Genomic DNA, 23,142 nt, shown 5'->3' with positions numbered 1-23,142 from the left:
GCTTCTTGAGCAAGTCTAGGCAGAGAATGGCAGCAGGAGGGATGGATGCTGAGCTAGGTGATCAAGGAGGAGAGCTCTAACCACTTGTGGCTGCCTGTAAAATAAGAGCAAGAAGACAATACCTCTGGCTCTTCCTGTGGCTCCGATTCACTCTGCCCCATGGCAGCTATCAGCTTTGCTTCCAGGCCCAGTCCATTAAAGACCCTGCAAAAAGAGAAATTCAGCTAGTAGCACTCCAAGGCAATACAAAGCGGTATTTTTCATAAAAATGGGCTTTGAAGAATTGTGGCTAAGAGGCGTGGAACTGAGGCAGAGTGGTCAATGACAGTTTAAGTTTCTTTTCATGCACACTGCATGAAACTTCAGAGTTTGAGGCAGGTATACTTTGGTTTCCCAGGGATTAAAAACCTGAACGGTGCCAGGTAGTGCATCACACCAGATGGGGCTTTAGATAAGTAGAAGCAGAGCCTTCTCTGGAGAGTTTAGTAGGACTTGGAGCCTCTGTCCCCTCAACTGTCTTCCAGAAGGTTGCATGTTGTTGTTAACTGCCCTCAAATGGACTTCGACTCAGGGCAACCATGTGGATGAGATATGGCAGTAAACCAGAATTCTGGAAAATTCTTGTTTACTATGGATGAAGTGTGTCCTATAGCCCTTTTGTTCTTGCTCATGTTGCCTAAACTTGGGATCACAGCTTACTGCAGAGCTTGGAAGTACAGTGGACCCTTAGTATCCACTGGGGTTTGGTTCCAGGATAAAGAATCTGTGGATATGAAAGGCTGACTGTAACCAGTTATAAAAAAATAGCTATAATTAATTCTTTTCTCCAGTAGTGAAAGTGCAACTACTAAACATTATGACTGCAACATAGCAAGGAATATTTTCATCCTTTTTGTGTTGTTTATACCTTTTTAGTTAGTTTTTGAAAAAATAGTTACAGGAGTGTGGCCAAACATCACCTGCTGCCCTGACCTATACCTTCTGCTTCTGCCTCATAGTCTGTTTCCTTTAAATAAAATTTAAATTTATTTTAAAAATTAATCATCAGTACACCTAATAGCTTAAGTTCATTAACAGCCAAATTGATTAATAATTAACCAAATTGATTAAGAATAAACACACATGAATTTGATCAGCTTATATTACAAAAATGTAAACACATGCCTCAAAAATTATGTCATGTTTGTGTCGTCATGTCTCATCATCTCCATCCATAGACCTATTGATGTTTTGTTGGTTTTAATTGTCCTGAGTTATTGTTAATGGGTTCAATAAACTAGAACCATTTTTCAATACAAATCTCATGTCTCATTTATCCCTTTGATGCTTTTATAGGCGCTCACTAGACGGGCCCTGTGGGGCGCCGTCGTGACATGCGAGGGGCGGCGCTTTCAGACGCCCCTCGTCCTTCCCATGTGACGAGAGCATCAAAATGGTGGTGCCCTATACATACGGGCACCGCCATTTTGATGTGACGGACACCTAGCGTCCGCACATCTCGATACCCTTGTGATGCCGCAAGTGTGCCATTGGTGCCTTGCGACGTCACAACTGTGCCGCAGAAAGAACCAGCTTTTTGCAGGTTCTTTTGCTGAGCGAGGGAGCCGCGCGGTTTGTCCGCTGCAGCTCCCTCGCACAACAAACCAGGGCGGCAGGAGACCGCCCTTTTGGGCAGTCTGTATCCCGCCATAATGTCTTTAAATGTCTCCATTAGTCTTACGTCTCAAATTCTCTTTCACCAATCTTCTGTTAAAAGGTTTCCTACCTTGCAGTTCTTGGCGATTTTTAATCTGGCTGCAGCAATAATAAAAAGCAATCAAGTCTCCGTGTTTCAATTATTGGTTTTACACTATATAAATTAATAACAAATCAGGGACATTTTTATCTTTTGCTACACAATTTTTGGAATCATATTTATTATCATATGCCAAAACTGGTTTATGTTTGAGCTACATGTTCCTTTTTCATTGCATCACCGCCAATAAATTATGTATTTTTTGTAATAACTGCTAATGTCACAGGAGGAAGGTAGCATTTAGCTATTACCATTCTTATAATAACACTGAATTTGATATGAATGGAGGAGATCCCCATATTTTTAGCTATTCAGGTTCTGTAACTGCTGTCTTTAGATCATTTTCCCATGCTATCCTATACTGTAATTAAAGTCAATTCCATAAACTTCTTCAAGTAATTATTTAAGTATTTTTGCTGAACTACAATTATTAAAATTCTCATTTTGTATACATGTGTCAGAATCTGGAGTAGAAATTGCCATGTTTGGATGTAATGTTTTGTATGTTAGTTGGTCATGGTTAATCTGCTTATAAAGATCATTTGTTGTTAGAAGCAGGCTGAGGACTGTTGGGCTGTGTTAGGCTGACCATCAGCTTTGGAATGGCATGAAGGGAGGCAGGAGGAGGATGGAGAAGAACAGTTAGAGGTTGCTACTGAAACAAACTGTACCTTCCAAGCCTAGTGGGTAGAGTTAAGAGTTGCAAGGGTCTTTATTATAATTGACTGTCTAGTGGGGAAAAAGTTATTGGTTACTGACAACATGTGCTCTTAAATAATGTTAATGAGCACAATATTTCTCTGAAATGAGCTATTATTGATAAAAAAGACACAATCCAGCGGAGCAGGATGGGCACAACAGTTGCCCAAGGGGGCCATGAGACTTTGGGGTCCTGATCTCCCCGCTTCATCTCAAACTTTTTCAGTCCTGGAGAGGAAGAGAAAGGTAAGGCGGGCGCTTGGAGCCTCTACCTGAGGGAGGAGGAGAAGAGGTGTTTCTTTATAAGATGTTAAAATATGACTGTACATGAATGTGTGAATAAAAATATGAACACTAAACAAACAAAATATTTTTATTCAAGTGGTGTGGGGGCGATGTCTAGATGTAGACAATAAGGGGGTTACAAAGGGGAAAATCTGAGAACTACTATGTTGTAATCTCATGGACAGGCAGTGCGCTGAGAAGGAGAACGGGAAAGTTGAGAAAGCCGAGGCAGAAAGAGAAGCCAAAGGCTGAGGACAGACAGCGTGCCGGGAAAGAGAGGGAAGAAAGCCGAGGCGGAGAGAAAGAAAACTGGCAAAGGAGAGAGAGAGAGAGAGAGAGAGGGAGGATAAAAGAGAGAGAGAAACTGAAGATCAAAGGCAGAGGACAGACAGCACACCAGGAAGGATAAGGGAGAAGCCAAGGGGGAGAGAAAAGAAAAAAAAAACAAGTCAGTGAAAGGAGAGAGAGAGGCTGAAGGTAAAAGACAGATAGGGCGCTGAGAAGAAGTGAGGGCCGTAAAATATTAGTAAGAACCTGACTCTTATTAGAGTTGATTTGATTTACAGGAACTGATCTACAAAGGAATAGAAGGTGGAATTTGGCAAATATAAAGGGGTTAACAGGGCAGATATAAGGGCTGAGGTAGAGAGAAAAGATGTCTAGGAAAGCAACACAAGCACTTGCCCAGCAGAGAAGACCATCTTTAGAGGCAAACCCTAAAACATCAGCCCAAACAGCAATTTTGGAAGAACTGAAATTCCTCTAGAGAGAAATGAAGGAAGATATAAAAAAAGCTTTTTTAAAATATAACCCTACAAAAGAGAGTTGGATTATCTATGAAGAATTGATGGTGATAAATAATAATGTATATGAGATAAAGACATGGGAAAACCTTACTGAACAAGGGTATCAAATATTGTGGTTCTTTTATAGACAACTAAGGGAACGATTTCTTATGGATAAAAAACAATATGATATTGGTAAAGTAGATTCTGAGCTAGAGCGGGAGTTAATGCTAAACAAAGATGCCTTACTGTCAAGACTGTATAAATGTATTCTTAAAATGTATATGGAAGAAGAAGTTGTTGAAGACAATATGATTAAGTGGTCCCAAACTTTTGGTTTTTCTATTGATTTGGACCAATGGGAATATACGTGGATAAGGCGACTGAAATGTAGCCAAAACCTTAGAGAAAACTATTATAAAGTTTACTTTTGATGGTACCTAACTCCTCTTAAGATCAGCAAAATGTATAATAACTGTAGCAACTTGTGTTGGAAATGTGGGAAAGAACAAGGTTCATTCTATCACATGTGGTGGACATGTCGGGAAGCAATTAAATTTTGGAAATTGATCTTCTTTGAAGTCAAGAAAATAACTACCATAACTCTTAAGTTCTCACCTGAAGTCTTTTTGTTTAATATAATCGATCTTGATTTAGAGAGTAAGGCCTGTTACAGACTGCCAAAATAAAGCTGCTTCGGGTCTCTTTGGAGGTATGCTATTTAAATGATGCATGGGTCCTAAGAGTCCGGAGGTTGCGCCAAAGCCACACTCCATTCCTAAGCACTGGAGTGCGGCTTTGGTGCAGCTTCTGGATTTTTTGGATGCATGCATCATTTAAATAGCATACCTCCAAAGTGATCCGAAGCAGCTTTATTTTATCAGTCTGTAACAGGCCCATGTAAACCTTAGGAAGAACTTCTTGACAGTAAGAGTTGTTTGGCAGTGGAACAGATTCAGAGGATGGTGGAGACTCCTCCTTTGAAGTTTTTTAAACAGAGGTTGGATGGTCATCTGTTGGGGGTGCTTTGATCGTGTCTTCCTGCATGGCAGAATGGGGTTGGACTTGGGGACCCTTGAGGTCTCTTCCAACCCTAGGATTCTTTGATTTGCTGACCACCTTTTAGTGGCCAGCCCAGCAATGGATTCATTGTGAAGAAACTCCCTCAGCCATTTCCCCTGGCTCTGTCTCACTCTCACCACTGCAGCCCTCTTGTAATATTTGTTTAAATAAAGGAGACAAGGAAAGATAGGAAGGAGGAAGGGTTAAAACTGAGAAAGGGAGAGTTGCAGTCTCCTCTGGCTTGTATTAGAAGTGGAGTGTTGGTGGGTAACCTGAGGAAATGGATTTCTGAACTAATTGGGTTCCCCTCTGTTTTATCCTTCTATGCATACGTTCTTCCTTAAACTCTGGCTAATCTAGATAATTTCTAAAATGGATTTCTGAATTTACCGTAGTTCTCAGTTTAGTAAACTACAGTACGAACAAAAGGTGCAAGGATCTTAGGCCTGTTACAGACTGCCAAAATAAAGCTGCTTCGGGTCTCTTTGGAGGTATGCTATTTAAATGATGCATGGGTCCTAAGAGTCCGGAGGTTGCGCCAAAGCCACACTCCATTCCTAAGCACTGGAGTGCAGCTTTGCTGCAGCTTCTGGATTTTTAGGATGCATGCATCATTTAAATAGCATACCTCCAAAGAGACCCGAAGCAGCTTTATTTTGGCAGTCTGTAACAGGCCAATGTATGGTAAAATATTATTTTATATGTTATCAGTGGCAAGAATAGTCTACGCCCAGAAATGGAAGCTAAAAGAAATCCCTACCAAGGAGGACTGGATGTTCAAGTTATTAGACACGAAGGAGATGGACAAGCTCTCGAGAGCAATCAGGAATGAACCCAAGAATGTATATAAAGAAGATTGGAATAACATTATTCACTTTCTCCAAAAAGAATGGGGGCGAAATGCTGTTTTGGGCATAGATTAAGCTGAAGTAGAAATGAAGGTTTTGTTTCTCAGGGTGATAACAGCTGATAAAATGAATATGTGTACAGTGGTTAACTCTAATGATATGTAATTTAGAGAGGACTCGTTATGATAATTATATATATAAAATGAATATTACGGGGGGAATGTAATCGCAAGAACAAGCATAATTAGGACATTTATCATTACTGTTTATCAGATAATCTAAAATAGAAAATGATAGGATAAAGAGATAGTCGGACAGTAAGGAAGTAACGATTGAGAATATAAACACAACAGATAGTAGTTATGTGTTATGATATATCATGGATGATTGTCAAATGTTGTTTTTCTTTTTATATGTTTTTAAAACTTAATAAAAATCATTAAAAAAAAGAAATTGTGCCTTCAGTATCTCCCTTTTGAGAAACTCCCATCCATCCTGAATTCCCTTCTCTTTTAGTATTCCTGATCATGGGATTACCCCCAGTATTTCTCTAAGTTTACTGAAATCCGCTCTCCTAAAGTCTAGAATGCATGTCTGACTATGCCTGGCTTCTCCTTTCCACTGTATAACAAACTCCAGGAGAACATGGTCACTTTCACCTAAGGATCCCACCACTTGCACCCAATTAACCAGGTCATCATTGTTGGTTAGGATCAGATCTAAAATAGCTGACCCCCTCGGTGCCTCTTCCACCTTTTGGACCATGAAATTGTCTTCGAGGCAAGTGAGGAATTTGCTAGACCTTGAGGATTGGGCTGAGTTTCAATTCCAGCAAATATCAAGATAGTCGAAGTCACCCATCACTACTACATCTCTCCTTTCTGAGTGTGTAGTCATCTGTTCTAGAAAAGTGTCATCAAATTCCTCCATCTGACTGGGGATCTGTAGTAGACTCCCACCATAACATCCTTGTTGTTTCCCTCCCCTTTAATTTTTATCCAGATGCTCTCCACCTGGCTGTCAGTATTGATGTCCTGGATCTCTTGACTGGTGTAAATATCTCTGACATATAGTGCTATTCCTCCTCCTTTCCTGTTTGGACTATTTCTCTTGAAAAGGTTATACCCCTCTATTTCTACATTCCAGTTCTGAGACTCATCCCACCAGGTTTCAATGATGCCTATTATATCAGAAGTCACTACAATGGATGCCAATGCATTGTTTGATTTTTTTAATGCTTTGTTGTAATCCACTATGAGGCTAGTAATCAATGGAAAACAACATATAAATAAAAGAAACTATGACTGTGTGTTAGTCTTGTGTCTCCTCTGTGCTGTGACCTCATCTAGCTTTGCAGGTGGTTTGGCTTCCAGTCATGTACTATGGCTTAGCTTAGTTTGTTTACTACAAATTTGTCTCAATTTTCTACAGTGGATTCTCTGATAGTTATTAGGATTAATTTCAGTTGCCATGTGTGTATGAAGAGAAACTACCACTCTAGGAACAGCATTTTGACATTTTAGACTGTTGAGTGGGAGACAGGGGCAACTACCAGTTTTTAAAAATAAAAATACAGTGGGCCCTCCACATTCACTGAGGTTAGGGGTGCAGGACCCACACGAAAACGACACATAAAACAACAACTTTTTAAAACTTGAGGGAACACCTCTGTAGGAATCTTTAGGTCCTCCATGGCAACTCTGTGGCCAATATCCAGAAGAAGTTTGTTTGTTTGTTTGTTTATGGTATTTATACCTTGCCCTTCAGCCCTAAAGGCTATCACAGAGGCTTACAATTATTATTTTTAATAAGATGGTTCCTTGCCCTCAGGCTTACAATCTAAAAGACACGACACAAAAGGAGAAAGGAATGGTGGTGGGAAAGGGGAGGAGGTCCAGTGGTTATTCTCTCCCTCTGAGGCATGGACCAAAGCAGATAGACTGGAGGGAGGGCTATGCTTCTTCAGGCTAGCCCTGATGGAGCTGGGGCTGCTTGGTCACTCCCTCTCAGGCTGGAAGATGACAGTTATGGAGGGAGGAGTCTCTTTCTTCAGGCTAGCCCTGATGGAGCTGGGCCTGCCTGGTCACTTCCTCTCAGGCCAGAAGATGACAGTTATAGAGGGAGGAGTCTCTTCCTTCAAGCTAGCTCTGATGGAGCTGGGCCTGCCTGGTCACTCCCTCTCAGGCTGGAAGATGACAGTTATGGAGGGAGGAGTCTCTTTCTTCAGGCTAGCCCTGATGGAGCTGGGCCTGCCTGGTCACTCCCTTGCAGGTCAGAAGATGACAGTTATAGAGGGAGGAGTCTCTTCCTTCAGGCCAGCCTTGATGGAACTGGGCCTGCCTGGTCACTTCCTCTCAGGCCAGAAGATGACAGTTATAGAGGGAGGAGTCTCTTCCTTCAAGCTAGCTCTGATGGAGCTGGGCCTGCCTGGTCACTCCCTCTCAGGCTGGAAGATGACAGTTATAGAGGGAGGAGTCTCTTCCTTCAGGCTAGCCCTGATGGAGCGGGGCCTGCCTGGTCAGCTCCCTCACAGGCCGGAAGATGACAGTTATGGAGGGAAGAGGTGTGATCCATCAGGACTAGCCTGGAAGAAGGAAGAGCCCTCCCTCCAATCCATCTGCCTTGGTCCAGGCCTCAGAGGGAGAGAAGAACCACTGGACCTCATCCCCTTTCCCTTCACCATTCCCTTCTCCTTTTGTGTCGTGTCTTTTAGATTGTAAGCCTGAGGGCAGGGAACTGTCTGATTAAAAATATTATTGTAAGCCGCTCTGAGAGCCATTAGGGCTGAAGGGCGGGATATAAATACCTAAATAAATAAATATAAAATAAGAGTCTCTTCCTTCAAGCTAGCCCTGATGGAGCTGGGCCTGCCTGGTCACTTCCTCTCAGGCTGAAAGATGACAGTTGAAGTTGACCACAGAACTGCACTAGAGGACCTACAAATGCATGTTGTGCCCCCAAGTCGTTTCCAACTTATAGAAACCTTAAAGTGAACCTATCACAGGGTTTTCTTGGAGAGATTTGTTCAGAGGAGGTATGCCATTGCCTTCCCCTGAGGATGAAAGGTTGTCACTTGTTCTCGGTCACCCAGTGGGTTTCATGGCTGAGTGGAGAATTGAACCCCCAATCTCCACAGTCCTAGTCCTACACTCAAACCACTATACCATGCTGGCTCATAACAACCCCCAAATCCCCTCTAAATTAACTTTAGCAAGTTCCAGCTCCCACAGTGTTCATGGAATACATAAGCATTTACTTGTAATATGGATGCAAACCCAGGACACATTGGTACTGGACAAATCTGCCAGCCCACAAACCAATCTGCTCAGGCAGCTCTCTTGTGAACTCACCCAAAATTGCACCTGGCATTGGCTTTTGTCCTAGAATTGAACTCCCATTTGTGCCCATGGCTGCTCTTCCTTCCATTATCTGCAGGCCAACTCCCAGAAATTACATACTGTGGCTTTGGCTGGAAGCCCAGGACCAGAACAGTATCTTGCCATCTTTCCTGTTTTACAAGAGCACTTGCTTCATGGCCCAAGGATTGCTACATCTTGCAGTCTGTTCATACTATTCAACACACACAGCAAACTTTTTCTTTACTCATGATCAGCCTTAGGGAAAAGCCTCCAGGCACAGAGAGAGTGGATGGGCAGAAACACACTAACTTCGAGGAGAAAAAAAGACACAAGAAATCTTGTGAGAGATGCCAAGAGGAGACAATAGGAAAACAGCTGGGATGCTCAACAGCGATGTTGTACACAACCCAACATCTGTTTGACCATCAATGTACAAATACAGTGCATCATATGTGAGACAATTACCTCTCCTAGCAGTAAGAACCATCTAAGATTAGTCATGCCTTAGAAAACAAGGCAAACAAACTTTTTTTTAATGAACTGGAACTCCTTTAAAGTTTTTAAAGTGTTTGTTGGAAATTGCTCAACATGCACACACACACAAACTTAACAAGAAGCAGTAAGCTGTTTTTTTAGATTTCTTGATTATCACCCACCTTCACAACAAACACTAACGCAATTCAACACTGAAGCAACCAGTGCTATTTAGTCCATTCATACTATACACTTTAACGGCCATGACTGCATCATGTGGAATCCTGGGATTTGTAGACCAGTGCTGTACTAGAGTTCTCTGGCCAAGAATGCTAACTGCTCCATCCTGAAACTGCAAATGTCAAGAATCCATAGGTCACAGCCATGACAACTGAAATGGAACCACAGTGCCATTATTGAGTAGCCTGAAAGGTTTCCAGGATATATCTGGACATCTCCAGGTCTGTTGTTGCTTGCCTTCGAATCATTTCCAACTTATGGTGACCTTAAGGAAATCCTATTACATTGTTTTCTTGGCAAGGTTTGTTCAGAGGAGGGTCACCATTGCTTTCTCCTGAGGCTGAGAGAGTGTGAATTGCCCAAGATCACCCAGTGGGTTTCATGGCCAAGTGGAGAATCAAACCTTGGTCTCCAGAGTCGTAGTCCAACACTCAAACCACTATGCCATGCTTGATATACTAGTCATATAAAACTGTCATACCTAATTCCTTCTGACCAGTAAACTGCACACCTCTTTGATCTTGTTGTAGTACAAAAGTAACTTTTCCAGTAAATATCTGTCCATACCATTACGCCTTTTCAAACCATGAACGGAAGGTCAAAATTTGCGTCTTTCTAGATCCTATTATATTCTATCCCATTCTTACAACTATTCATATACCATATATACTTGTCTGTAAGTAAAAAATTTAAGCCCAAAAATGGGCTCCAAAATCCTACGTTGAAAGCCATGCAGGGAGAAGGGGCAGTGTGTTTCATAGGGATGAATGGTGTGTGTGCCTATGGCGCACGCACTGCTGCACCACCACATTGCCACAGAAATGAGCCCCATTCATTTAAACAGGGCTCGAGCATAGACAGTATTTGCTTTATGCGGGGGAGTCCAGAACGGATCCAGCACATAAAGTAAGGGTGCACTGTATATATGGGTCAATAAAGTAATATTTCTCTGTGAGCCTTGGGAAAGCTGGGGAGAAGGGAGGGAAATAAAAGGTCTGTGCCCCACTTTATGCAAGCCATGAGCCTTGGGGAAAGTTGTGGGGAAGGGAGGGAAATCGGAGATCTGCATCCACATTTTGCATACCCAGACTGTGACCCTTGGGAGCGGTCAAGAGAGGGAGGACTTCTTTTTTCCTCTTCTGTTTAGATCCTTTGCTACATGCACCTTAGTTTGACCCTCGACTTATCCACAGGTCATATCAAAATCCGTGATTTTGCCCCCAAAACCTGCCCTTGACTTATACATGAGGTTGACTTATACACAAGTATATACAGTACTTAATAACCTGAGGCTTTATACTGCATTTGGAATGAGATCCACAAAAGCTGATAATAAAATAAATCTCAAAGGTGCAGCTAGATTTCCTTTCCCCTGCTTCCTTTCTTTATTTTAGGCACGGTAGAGACCACCCCAAAGAGGCAGCCTGTAGCTGCTCCTTTTTCCGCTGGATTGGGGCCAGGGCAACCTCACCCGCAGCCCTGCGGCCCCAATCCGGCATTTTTCCAGGCGAAATGCTGCTTCTCTTTAACATGGAAAAGGTCTTCATGCGCCCAGACATCCCACGCACTAAAGAAGAGAAAGGGGTGGCCGCTGCAGCCCCTTTCTCCTCTGCATCATTGGTTGCCACACCATTTGTTTGCCATGCCAACCGGAGCTCCATTTTGGAGCTCCTTTCTGCACCTCTGCCAGGGCGCTGTAAGTGGCCTGGGGCGGCGCAGAGACATCACGGACACTATCCGTTTGGACGCGGCACATTATGCACCCCATGTGATCAGCACCGCGTAACGATGGTGCCATCCACACGTACTAGGGTTAGGGAGCATGCAGTTGGTGCACACTCCCTAACCCTATATTGCTGGGAGCATGGTGCATTTGGGTGGTCTGTACCGTGCCTTGTTTTTCAAATCTGCTAGTTTTCTATCAGGACAAACTGAAGAATGTGAAGTCGAAGTCTTTCATGGCTGGCATCCATAGTTTTCTGTGGCTTTTTTTGGGGGGAGGGGTGTTATATGGTTATAAGAATTTATTCTTGACATTTTGCCTGCAACTATGGCTGGCATCTTCAAAGGATGGTGGCATAGAAATATGTGGAGCATATATACCAGTGGGACTTCTGTGGGAGTATACATGTTAATGATGAAGTTAGTTTGTGTGTTGTACTGTGCTGAATAGCGCATTCTGGAGGCATGTTGTGTGGAGGATATGCAAGAGGGATTGTCGGGGGCGGGACCACAGCCTGTGTAGTGTTCATTTGCTTGTCTTGAGTCTTGATTTTTGTATTCTTCTAGACTGGTAGCCAAACCTTGTTTACTTCCAGTGTTTCTTCTTTTCTGTTGAAGTTGTCAAGATGTCTATGGATTTCAATGGCCTCCCTGTGGAGTCTGACCCAGTAGTTGTTGGCATGGGCCAGAATTTTGGTGTTTTCAAATAGCATTCTGTGCTCTGGTTGGCTTATAATGTGTTCTGCTACTTCTGATTTTAATGGCTGGCCCAGTCTGCACTGTCTCTCATGTTCCTTGATTTGTGTTTGAATGCTGAGTTTGGTGTAGACTTGTCCACAGCTGCACAGTATGCGGTAAACCCCTGTGGCCTCCAGGCTGCATCATTCAACGTGGTACAACACGCAAACCAACTCCACCATTAACGTGTAAAACACTTCCTCCCAAACAAGGGTCCCACAGGTACTCCACACATTTCCATGCCACCAATTTCTGAAGATGCCAGCCATAGTTGCAGGCAAAACATCAGTAATAAATTCTTCCAGAACGTAGCCACACAGCCTGAAAAACACATGGAAAATTTAAGAAATACAAGTGTATAAAGGTAGTACACATCTCCCTATTTTTTCTGGTCTAAGCCTCAGATGAACCTCCTTTCTGAAGCTTTCCTTCCCAAATTCTTCCTACTGAAGAGGCAGAGGCTTGGAAAAGACCGAGGAAGCAGTCTGATTCCCCTGCAACATGCTCAGCTTGATGTTCGGTCAGGGGGCCTCCTATCAAAGAAGCAGAGTAGGTCTGAGTGAAACCTGACAGAAGCTTTTCAGAGTTCACAGAGCCAGAATAAAAAGAGGGAGCTCAGCTGCAGTGGTCTCCTCACATCCTCACTCAAGGGAAAGAGATGCTCAACCATTTCTCCCAAAAGATGGTGCACAGCACAATTATGGGAATGCTAAAAGACTGCAGTACACTGTAAACCGTATTTACTTCAAGGGGAGGCTATACAAGAAATATTCCTACCAGATGGTGCCTACATCTTATTAGAAACTGAAAATCTGATTTTAGAAGTAATGGAGCTAAAACACTGGCACCACATTAGGTAGAATAAACAGGAAGTCTTGGAACGGATGCCAGGGTAGCAAGCGAGTTAATGCCATCCCTGGCAGACAGCCCGACTAAGAGAGAATAAAGGAGTCTGGCGGAAAGGCAAACAGGACTGGATGGGAGTGGAACCAGGCAAGTGAGTTCTGGTAAGGGCAAGGTCCTCTAAAGAAGAGGCTAGGAAGCATGCAGACTTACTAATGTTCTTTGTTAACCTGTTCACCGCACAGGGTAAGACAGCCTGATCTTTGTAAGAGTTGTACACATGTCTATGTGGCAAAGAGCCACCTGAGTCACAAATCTTTGTATGGCCATCAGTTTGTTTTTAGTATCATATAAATGGACTTGGAGTTTGTCAATTTGGTGTTTTGGAGATGATCTAGTCTGATACTATCAAATGGTGGCCTGTGGATAGGTGCCAGTCCCTGATCCAAATGCTGCTGGGCCCTAGGGAGCTTCCAGGAATGAAAGAAAAATCCATACAAATATTCTTAATAACCTGAGGCTTTAGTATCACCCTATATTGCACTGTATTGAGATCCACAAAACTCATAATTAAATAAAAATCAGTAAGTCAGTAAGTCTCAAAGGTGCTTTCTTCCTCTCTGGTCCCCTATATCAGATGGCTTTAAAAAGCACTGATCTAGTCCAACGCTCGCATGAAGTAAACATGTGACAACATCCTTGACAAATGACTGAGCAGCAACTATTTAAATACCCCAATTAAAGGTGAATTCAGCATCTCTCAAGACACTCTGTTTCACTGTCAAACAGCTCTTATGGTTTATCTCAATGTTTGTTTCAAATCTCTTTCATGTAATATTCACCAATTGGCTCTAGACAGAGTAGAAAGTCTGCTCCACTTTTTATGCATTTTATACACAGCAACCTTTCAGATATTTGAATACCACCATTAAGAAAGACGATAAAAAGAAAATCAATCCATTTAAGATGTGGTGCTAGGGAAAGACAGCCAAAAAGATAAATAGATGGGTCCTAGAGCAGATCAAGCCAGAAATCTCCCTGGAAGCCAAGATGATGAAACTGAGGTTGTCGTACTTCAGTCATATAATGAGAAGACATGACGCACTGGAAAAGGCAATGATGCTACGGAAGGTGGAGGGATGTAGAAAGAGAGGAAGACCACATGAGTGATAGATAGACTCTATTAAGGAGGGCACAGGTATGTGTTTGCAGGAACTAAGCAGAGCTGTGGAGGACAAGGAGTCTTGGAGATGTTTCATCCACAGGGTTGCCATGGGTTGAGATCGATTAGAGGGCAGTTAACAACAAAAATCAAATCTTGTAGTGGTTTGAATTTTGGACTACGACTCTGTACTTCAGGTTTCAATTCCCAGCTCAGCCATGAAACCCACTGGGTGACCTTGGGCAAGTCACATGCTCTCAGCCTTGGGGGAAGACAATGGCAAACCTCCTCAGAACAAATCTTGCCAAGAAAGCTCCATGATAGGAGTGCCTTACAGTCATCATAAATCAGAAACAACTTGAAGGCACACAAGAACAATCCCATCTCTGCTTGGATTTTCTTTTCCTTGCTGAACATACACAGGTCTTTCAACCATTCTTTACATGAATTGTAAACATGGTGCCTAGAACTAGCCACAGCACACCAGATGTATCCAAGACTGTGTGGGATAGAGCAGAACTATTCTTTCCTGTGAACTGGATACTATGGTTCTTTGTATATAGCCTCAATGTACATTTGTATTTTAGCAGTGTCATTGTATTCCTTCTCCACCCTTTCTCTCATGTGCCTAAGAGCCGGAAGGGTGGGAGAATTAGTATAAAGAAAGCCAAGTCTCTGGAAACCATTACATATGAGAAGTGTCTTAGGGAACTTGGTACATTTAACCTGGAGAAGAGACAGTTAAGGGGTGATATGATAGCTATGCTTAGATATTTGAAAGGACATCATATTGAGGATGGAGCAATTTTGTTTTTCTGATGCTCCAGAGACTAGAACACGGAGCCATGGATTCAAATTCCAGGAAAAGATATTCCATCTAAGCGTTATGTAAGAACCTCCTGACAGTAAGACCTGCTCAACGGTGGAAGACTCTTCCTTGGAAAGATCTTGTAGCACCTTTGAGACTAACTGATAGAAAGAAACTGGCTGCACGAGCTTTCGTAGACTTCAGTCTGAGGAAGTAGACTGAAGTCTATGAAAGCTCATGCTACTAATTTCTTTCTTTCAGTTAGTCTCAAAGGTGCTACAAGATCTCTCTATGTACTGATTCTACAGACTAACATGGCTATATCTTTGAATTATCCTCGGAGAGTAGAGGAGTCCCATATCCATGGATTTTTTTATCCACTGATTCAAGCATTCATGGCTTTAAATATTAAAAGATAGATATAAATTCCAAAAAAACCCCTTGATTTTGCTATTTTATACAAGAGACATCATCCTATTGTGCCATTGTATTTAATGGGACGTGCATATTCAGGGATTTTGGTATTCACAGGGGGTCCTGGAACCAACCCCAGAGGATACCAAAGGCCCACTGTACAGCCAAAGTCACTCACTCTCTCTACAGCAGTGGTTCCCAACCTTTCTAATGCTGCGACCCTTTAATACAGTTCCTCATGTTGTGGCGACCCCCAACCATACAATTATTTTCATTGCTACGTGCAAATATGTGTTTTCCGGTGGTCTTAGGCGACCCCTGTGAAAGGGTCATTTGACCCCCAAAAGGGTCCCGACCCACAGGTTGGGAACCACTGCTCTACAGTAACAATGGGGAAAATATAGGCCACATGCAGCTCCCAAGACCCCATTTTGCAGCCCCAACCTCCAAAGTCCCCAGATCCCTCCAAAATCTTTTAAAAGACTTTTGACCACTTCTTGATGACTTCTAAAAGGCCCCAAAGCAACTAAAACTGACACCCTTACCCCCAACAACCCTAAAGCCCTGGGAGAAAACCATGAACATTGTCTCATAGAAATCAAACAGAGACTCAAGTGGATTCAGAAACTTTTTATCCCAGGACAGCTCATACTCTAAACAAGTTTTGATCTCTTTCTGACTGACACACACCCATCATGGCTTTTAATTTAATTTCTGGAACTAACCAGGAGCTTCCAAAAGCATCTGAGGAAGGAGACTGAAGTCTACGAAAGCTCATACTGCCAACTTCTTTCTTTCAATTAGTCTCAAAGGTGCTACAATATCTCTCTAAATAGTGATTCTACAGCTAACACGGCTATATCTTTGAATTTAGGAGCTCCTCTGTCAGAGCCAGTGTGCAACCATTCCATTAAAGAAAGCTATTTACTTTGCATAACCGTACAACAAATGCAGGAGAAGATCATATGGCCCATTTTTGTTCAAAAGCAGAAAAGATCTCTAATACTCTCAAGCAAGGATACCCTATTATTCTAGAAGTCAGTTCACACTTATCAAATGGCATCTGCTGACAAGAAGAATCTGAGAGCCTCAACCTTGGGCATAAGCCTCTAAACTACAATTAAGTGTAAGGCTGCCAGTTTTTAAAATCTCAAACAGTAAGGTTCAGGTTTTTCTTTTGCAGGCTAAAAAGTAGGTCTCAGAGCTTTTGGGGCACTTATGAGTGCTCAGATTTATATGCAACCCATCTCTTATTGGGGATTCTTTTCTCATCTCTGCTTGTAAGGTGTGAAGGAGACCTTAGAGCTGCTATGAGAACCCTTAGAGAAGGGAGCAGAGGATGCCTAGACCTCTGAGTCCCCTATCTCTTGCCCACCTTTCAGCAGGAACGGATCAGCCTCTTCTGGCTCCAAACAGTGCCACTAAAAGACTAATGGTCCTGAGAATCAGAGGCAAATGATGATTATGAGACTAGCACCATACATATCACAGGGATATGAGTATTTCAGAGTAATCCCTGCCAATAAATCTCCTGTCAACAAACACAGGCCTGTTACAGACAGGCCAAAATAAAGCTGCTTCGAGTCACTTTGGAGGTATGCTATTTCAATGATGCATGCGTCCTAAGAGTCCAAAAGCCGCACCAAAGGCACACTCCAGTTCTAAGGACTGGAGTGCAGCTTTAGTGCGGCTTTTGGACTCTTGGGACACATGCGTCATTGAAATACCATTCCTCCAAAGTGACTCGAAGCAGCTTTATTTTGGCCTGTCTGTAACAGGCCATACTTATTTGCACTGAGTATTTTATTAATCTCTTGTGGCAATCTTGAAGTACCTTAAATATCTAAAAGTTTTATCATAACCTCTCATAGACTGCAATCTACTTCATCAGATTAATGGAGTGCTGCATTAGTTGGCAGACTGTTTTACACAGGATAGGGCAGTTGGGCGAGGAATATAAACCGTGGGGAGAAAGGCATCTGCAACGTGAACAGTACAAAAAGGGATCATTACCTTAACAGGAATCACCAGCAAACTGTAGTTGGGTGTTAACAGAAATATCCTTGCCTAAATTAACACACAGGATGTGATGCAAAGCCTTTGTCCTCCTTCATGTCCCAAGAGAGGATGTTTGTACACCTTGATAAGTTCTTGTGAGTGTGAGATTCTAATCAGTTCACTTTGACCTCATTGATGACACAAGAATTTGTCAAGTGGTTCAGTGCAATCTCTTGAGACATCATACTCCATGCATTAGCTCATGTGGGAACACTACATGCATCTCATGAAATGAGATTAAATCCATGAAAGCTTATAGCAAATAAAATTTGCCAGTTTTTAAATGACACAAGATTATTCTTTTATAGACACATCTTATTTGTAGCAGGGATATTCCAAGGCTGCAAATGAGGGTGCCTATGGGGAAGGGGAACACCACTTTTGAACCTCTATTTAAAGTGTGAACCTGCTATATTTCAAAGGTGGAAATCAGGAAACCCAGCAGATGTTTTTGAACTGCAGGTTTCAGCATTCCTCAATATTGGCTATGCTAGGTGAGGATGCTAGGAGCTATAGTTCAACCATGTCTGAAGGACTGCACAATTCTCACCCCAGTTTAGTAATATAGGGCCCAAACAGACAAGCCAAAATAAAGCTGCTTTGGGTTACTTTAAAGGTATGCTGTTTAAATAGTGCATGTGTCCTAAGAGTCCAAACGCTTTGGTGCAACAAGATGCTTATGTCATTTATACTAATACTAAATATCTTTATTTATCATTTCCAAAATCATACATTTACACTTCACAAATTGTATTAATACATAATAATAACCAAATCATGCCTGTTATCTATTATGCTTATGTAACTGACATCTTCCGGCCTATGAGGGAGTTGACCAGGCAGGCCCAGCTCCATCAGGGCTAGCCTGGAAGAAGAGACTCCTCCCTCCATAACTGTCATCTTCCGGCCTATGAGGGAGTTGACCAGGCAGGCCCAGCTCCATCAGAGCTAGCCTGGAAGAAGAGACTCCTCCCTCCATAACTATCATCTTCTGACCTATGAGGGAGTTGACCAGGCAGGCCCAGCTCCATCAGACTAGCCTAGAAGAAGACTCTTTCCTCCATAGCTGTCATCTTCTGGCCTGCAAAGGAGTTGACCAGGCTGGCCCAGCTCCATCAGGGCTAGCCTGGAAGGACTCCTCCCTCCACAACTGTCATCTTCCGGCTTATGAGGGAGTTGGCCAGGCAGGCCCAGCTCCACCAGGGCTAGCCTGAAAGAAGAGACTCCTCCCTCCATAGCTGTCATCTTCCGGCCTGCAAGGGAGTTGACCAGGCAGGCCCAGCTCCACCAGGGCTAGCCTGAAGAAGAAGAAGAACCCTCCCTCCAGTCCATCTGCCTTGGTCCAGGCCTCAGAGGGAGAGAAGAATGCTGGACCTGATCCCTCCCTCCCTCCTCCCTCACCATTCCCTTCTCCTTTTGTGTTGTGTATTTTTAGATTGTAAGCCTGAGGGCAGGGAACCATCTATTATCCCTTCTGTTATAAGCTGCCCAGATTCCCAGTGATTGGGCGACATATAAATAAATCCTATTATTATTATTATTATTATTATTATTATTATTATTATTATTATATCCCACAAATATCTACAAAAGCAGATACAGACTCCAGAAAGAACCTCCCACTATCACAGTGCCCACCATTTTCCACCACAGTCTTTACCATTACTGACAGCTGGGACACCCATGCAACAAGCCCAGTCCTTTTTTTTTTTTACTATGGCAAAATTTAATTGCTATTCAAGATGATCCTCTTTCATTATACACAGATGACCTTGAGCTTGGCTCGGTGAAAGCACATGTTTCTGGAACAGATCCAGGTTGTTAAGCAACCCAGGCTGCTTGAAATACCTGCTCCTATGTTGAAATCTATGTCATTGGTGTGGAAAGACCTGCGGAGCCTCACTGCATGGCATCAGCCCAAACCTTAGCAGGGATTGGTCAGCCTGGGTCCTCCTCCAGGCCCTTAGCAGGACACAAAAAGCTAGGTGTCCTTCCCTGACCCATATCCCAAAGTCTCTCACTCTCAACAGTGTCCACCTTACTCTTGTCCCTTCTGCCCTCCTCATCTGATCTGCTCCCCAACCCTTTGCTCCACATCAGTTCACTCCAAGGAGTGTCTACACAGATGGCTTGAGTCAAGACCAAAATTCATCTTTAGCAATAAGTACTTTTGGAAAAATCTTGCTTTAAGCTATGTCTCCTTGTCCTGACTACTCCTACTATGCAAGAGGAGGCCCTGAGCTCTCCCCAGCTGTAAACCCCAGAGAAGTGTATGCCCTGTTCTGCACATAGGGTGCATCTGCATTGCAGAAATAATCTTGTTTGACACCACTTTAACTGCCCTTAGCTCAATGTGATAGAATTCTGGCCATTGTAACAGTTTGTGGCACCAGAGCTCTCTAACAGAGAAGGCTAAATGTCCCACAAAGCTGTAATACCCAGAATTCCATAGCCATGGCAGCTAAAGTGGTGTCAAACAGGATTATTTCTGCAGTGCTGAACCAGCCATAGAGGTGGACAGGCCTCCAGGGGATGGAGTACTGTCTCAGTTTCACCTGGGATGGTCCCAGTCTGTACTCCAGTTCCCAGAGAGGTTATGGCTGCATGTACACTGCAGAATTAATGCAGTTTGACACTGATTTAACTGACATGGCTCAGTGCTATGGGATTCGTAGTGTTGTGAAATGTTTAGCCTTTTCTGTCAGAGAGCTGTGGTGCCACAACAAACTACAAATGCTAGGATTCCATAGGATGGAGCTGTGGACAGTTAAAGTGGTGTCAAACTGCATTAATTCTGCAGTGTGGCAGCAGCCTATTTGTTAGCTCACCAAAGTACAGAATCAAACTGAGGCAGGTCTTCCTATGGGGCAGGTGGCTTTGTGATCCAAACAGTCTGAGAAGCAATGGGCACCAAAACAGGAGCTGAAATGCCAGGACGTCAGTGTAGGGTGCCCTGTTCTTGTTGGTGGTGTGTACCTACAAGTCATTTTGACTTATGGCAAACCTGTTGTTGTTGTTGTTGTTGTGTGCCTTCAAGCCATTGAGGTCATGGCAATGGCAAACCTCCTCTGAACAAAACTTGCCAAGGAAACTCCATAACCCTTGTTGTTGCTGTGTGCCTGCAAGTCATTTTTGACTTATGGTGATCTAAGGTATTTTCTTGGCAAGTTTTGTTCTGAAGAGTTTTGCCATTGCCACCCTCTGAGGATGAGAGAGTGTGACTTGCCCAAGGTCACCAAGTGGGTTTCATGGCTGAGCTGGGAATTGAATCCTGGTCCCCAGAGTCCTAGTCCAAGGCTCAAACCACTATACCATGATAGATATACTAGTAGTATAAAATTAGCATACTTTCCTCCTGGCCAACAAACACACACATCTTTGCTTTTGTTGTAATACAAAAGTAACTTTTCCAGTACACACCTGCCAGCACCATGAAGCCTTTTCAAATCGTAAGCTGAAGGTCAAAATTTGAATACTTCTAGATCCTATTAAATTCTATCACACTCCTACAGCTGTTGATGTTGTTGTTGTTGTGTGTCTTCAAAGTCCGACTTGTGGCAACCCTAAGGCGAAGCTAACATGGAGTTTTCCCGGCAAGTTTCAACAGAGGCGGTTTGCCATTGCCACCTTTGAGGCGGAGTGTGTGTGTGTGTGAAAGGGCCGACTTTAGGAACCTGAGAGTCAAACTAGATAATATGTTGTGTACCTTCAAGGGGTTTCCAAGTTATGATGACCTTAAGGCCCATCATGACATTTCCTTGGCAAGTTTCTTCAGATGGAGTTTGCCCTTGGCACCCTCTAAGGCTGAGACTGTGACTCACCCAAGGTCACCCAGCAGGTTTTCATGGCTGAGCCTGGATTCGAATCCTGACCTCCAGAGTCCTAATCCAACACTCAAACACTCAAACTCAAGGCGATCCCATCACAGGGTTTTCTGGGCAAGATTTGTTCAGAGGAGGCTTGCTATTGTCTTCTTCTGAGGCTGATAGAGCAAACTTCTTAGATTGCTAAATAAACTAAGGCCCGGTACAGACCACCCCTTTTTGCAGTGGATTGGGACCAGGGCAACCTCACCGGCAGCCCTGCGGCCCCAATCTGGCGTTTTCTGGGCCATGTCCTTGGGGCTTCATGCCCACGGACACCCAGACAGCCAGGAGGAGAAAAGGGCTGCCCCTTTCCCCTCAGGATTGTTCTCACGGTCGTGTATTTGCAGCCCTTATGATGTTGCTTCCCTGCGGGGATGCTATGTGGAAGTGCCAGCATCATGGTGGCCCCTATGCGGATGGGAGGCTGCCGGGATGCCATATACTAGGATTAGGAAGCATGCAGTTGGTGCGCGCTCCCTAACCCTAGTATCGCCAGCAGCATGCCCCCCTAAATCATAATAAAAATGTAAACCTTCCCCCGTATTTAATACATGTATTTCAGTTAGATTCTTTCTTTTTTTATCTAGCATGTTCTAGAAATAAAGGTTTTATTATTATTATTATTAGAGAGTGTAGCTAATCCAAGGTCACACAAAGGATTTGCACGGCCAAGCCTGGATTCGAACCCTGGTCTCCCGAGTCCAACGCTCAAACCACTATGTCACGCTGCCTCTCAAAGCGGCCCTATCCTGGTGTTTCCTTGGCAAGACTTGTTCAGAGGAGGTTTTCCAATTGCCATTGCCCTCCCCTAAGCCTGAGAGAGCGTGACCAGGTAGGTGGCCCTGGGCAAGTCACGCTCTTTCAGTCTCACAGTATGGCAATGGCAATCCAAAAACCGTGATAGGTTCACCTTGTTGTTATGTGCCTTCAAGTCTTTTCTGACTTGGCAACGTTTGTTTGGAGGGGGTTTGCCATGGCTATCTTCTGAGGCTGAGAGAGTGTGACTCCTCGCCCAAGGTCGGCCAGTGAGGCAGGAATCAGGATTCAACCCTTGGGCTCCAGAGCTGGAGTCCAACCCTCAAACCGTAACGCCTCGCTGCCTCTTGTTAGGTTTCTTCAGGGGGGGCTTTGCCCTGGCCATCCCGAGGTTGAGAGAGTGTGACTCGCCCAAGGCCACCCAGTGGGTTTCTATGGCTTAGCTGGGACTTGATCCTTGGTCTCCAGAGACATCTGCACACGCTCAGGGGCACTCACCCCACAACGCAGCCGTATGGAGGGAAGGCCACCTTCTCCCGACCCCTGGGGATGCCCTGCTTCGGACTTGCCCTTGGCTCCGAGTCCTCAGTCCATGCCGCCACAGCCGCCTCTTCTTGCTCAATTCCTGCCTTAGCCTCTGAAGGCGGCCCTGGAAAATGACGTCATAGGAATGCGCCGCCGCCGCCATCCGTGCTGGTTGCCATAGCGACCTCTTGCGCGGCCTAGTCTTCTGCTCTGACTGTGGCCCTCACTACTACACTAACCCCGAGTTATTTACTGTCTCCCACAAAAGGCACCGGGGAAATGAAGGGACTGTGGGTTACGTTGGCAATATGCCGCCCCCTGGCCTAAGCTTTGTGGTCTGGAGAAGAAGACCTCTGAGCATGTGCAGAGTATTATTTCATTTAAGTTATCCATACCCAGCTCTTCAGAGTGTTGATTGGACTACTTTTAGGATTACAATCCAAAATAGGGTGACTATTGCTGGAGAAATAACCCAGTTTGGCACCGTTTCAACTGCCCAGGCTCAAGGCTATGGAATTCTGGGAGTTGGAGTTTGTTGTGGGGCGCAGAACAGAGCGAGCCCACAACAAACTCCAACTCCCAGAATTCCGTAGCCTTGAGCCAGAATGAGTTAAAGCAGTACCAAATTGGGTTATTTCTCCAGTGTAGATGCAGCCTCAATGTCCTCCTCACCACCAAGGAAAGTGGAGGACGTGACCCAAGG

General features: G+C 43.9%; 1 protein-coding gene across 6 annotated transcripts in view; it reads right to left on the bottom strand.

Annotated features, from left to right (window-relative positions):
* The window catches only part of PNPLA6 (patatin like phospholipase domain containing 6), a 91,885-nt gene extending 69,307 nt beyond the window's left edge, over nucleotides 1-22,578 (bottom strand). For all 6 annotated transcript variants that reach the window (XM_042448354.1, XM_042448358.1, XM_042448357.1 and 3 more), the window contains exons 1-2: nucleotides 22,413-22,578; nucleotides 123-204 (exon numbers count right to left, since the gene is read on the bottom strand). In XM_042448354.1, the coding sequence (XP_042304288.1) occupies nucleotides 123-161 (39 nt within the window). In that variant the 5' untranslated portion in view covers nucleotides 162-204; nucleotides 22,413-22,578. The remainder of the gene's footprint in view (nucleotides 1-122; nucleotides 205-22,412) is intronic.
* Nucleotides 22,579-23,142: the final 564 nt, after the last annotated feature.

Source organism: Sceloporus undulatus, chromosome 2 (assembly GCF_019175285.1).
Source record: "Sceloporus undulatus isolate JIND9_A2432 ecotype Alabama chromosome 2, SceUnd_v1.1, whole genome shotgun sequence".
Lineage (NCBI taxonomy): Eukaryota > Metazoa > Chordata > Lepidosauria > Squamata > Phrynosomatidae > Sceloporus > Sceloporus undulatus.
Note: the sequence above shows the minus strand (reverse complement) of the source record. Positions and strands in the feature narration are given on the sequence as shown.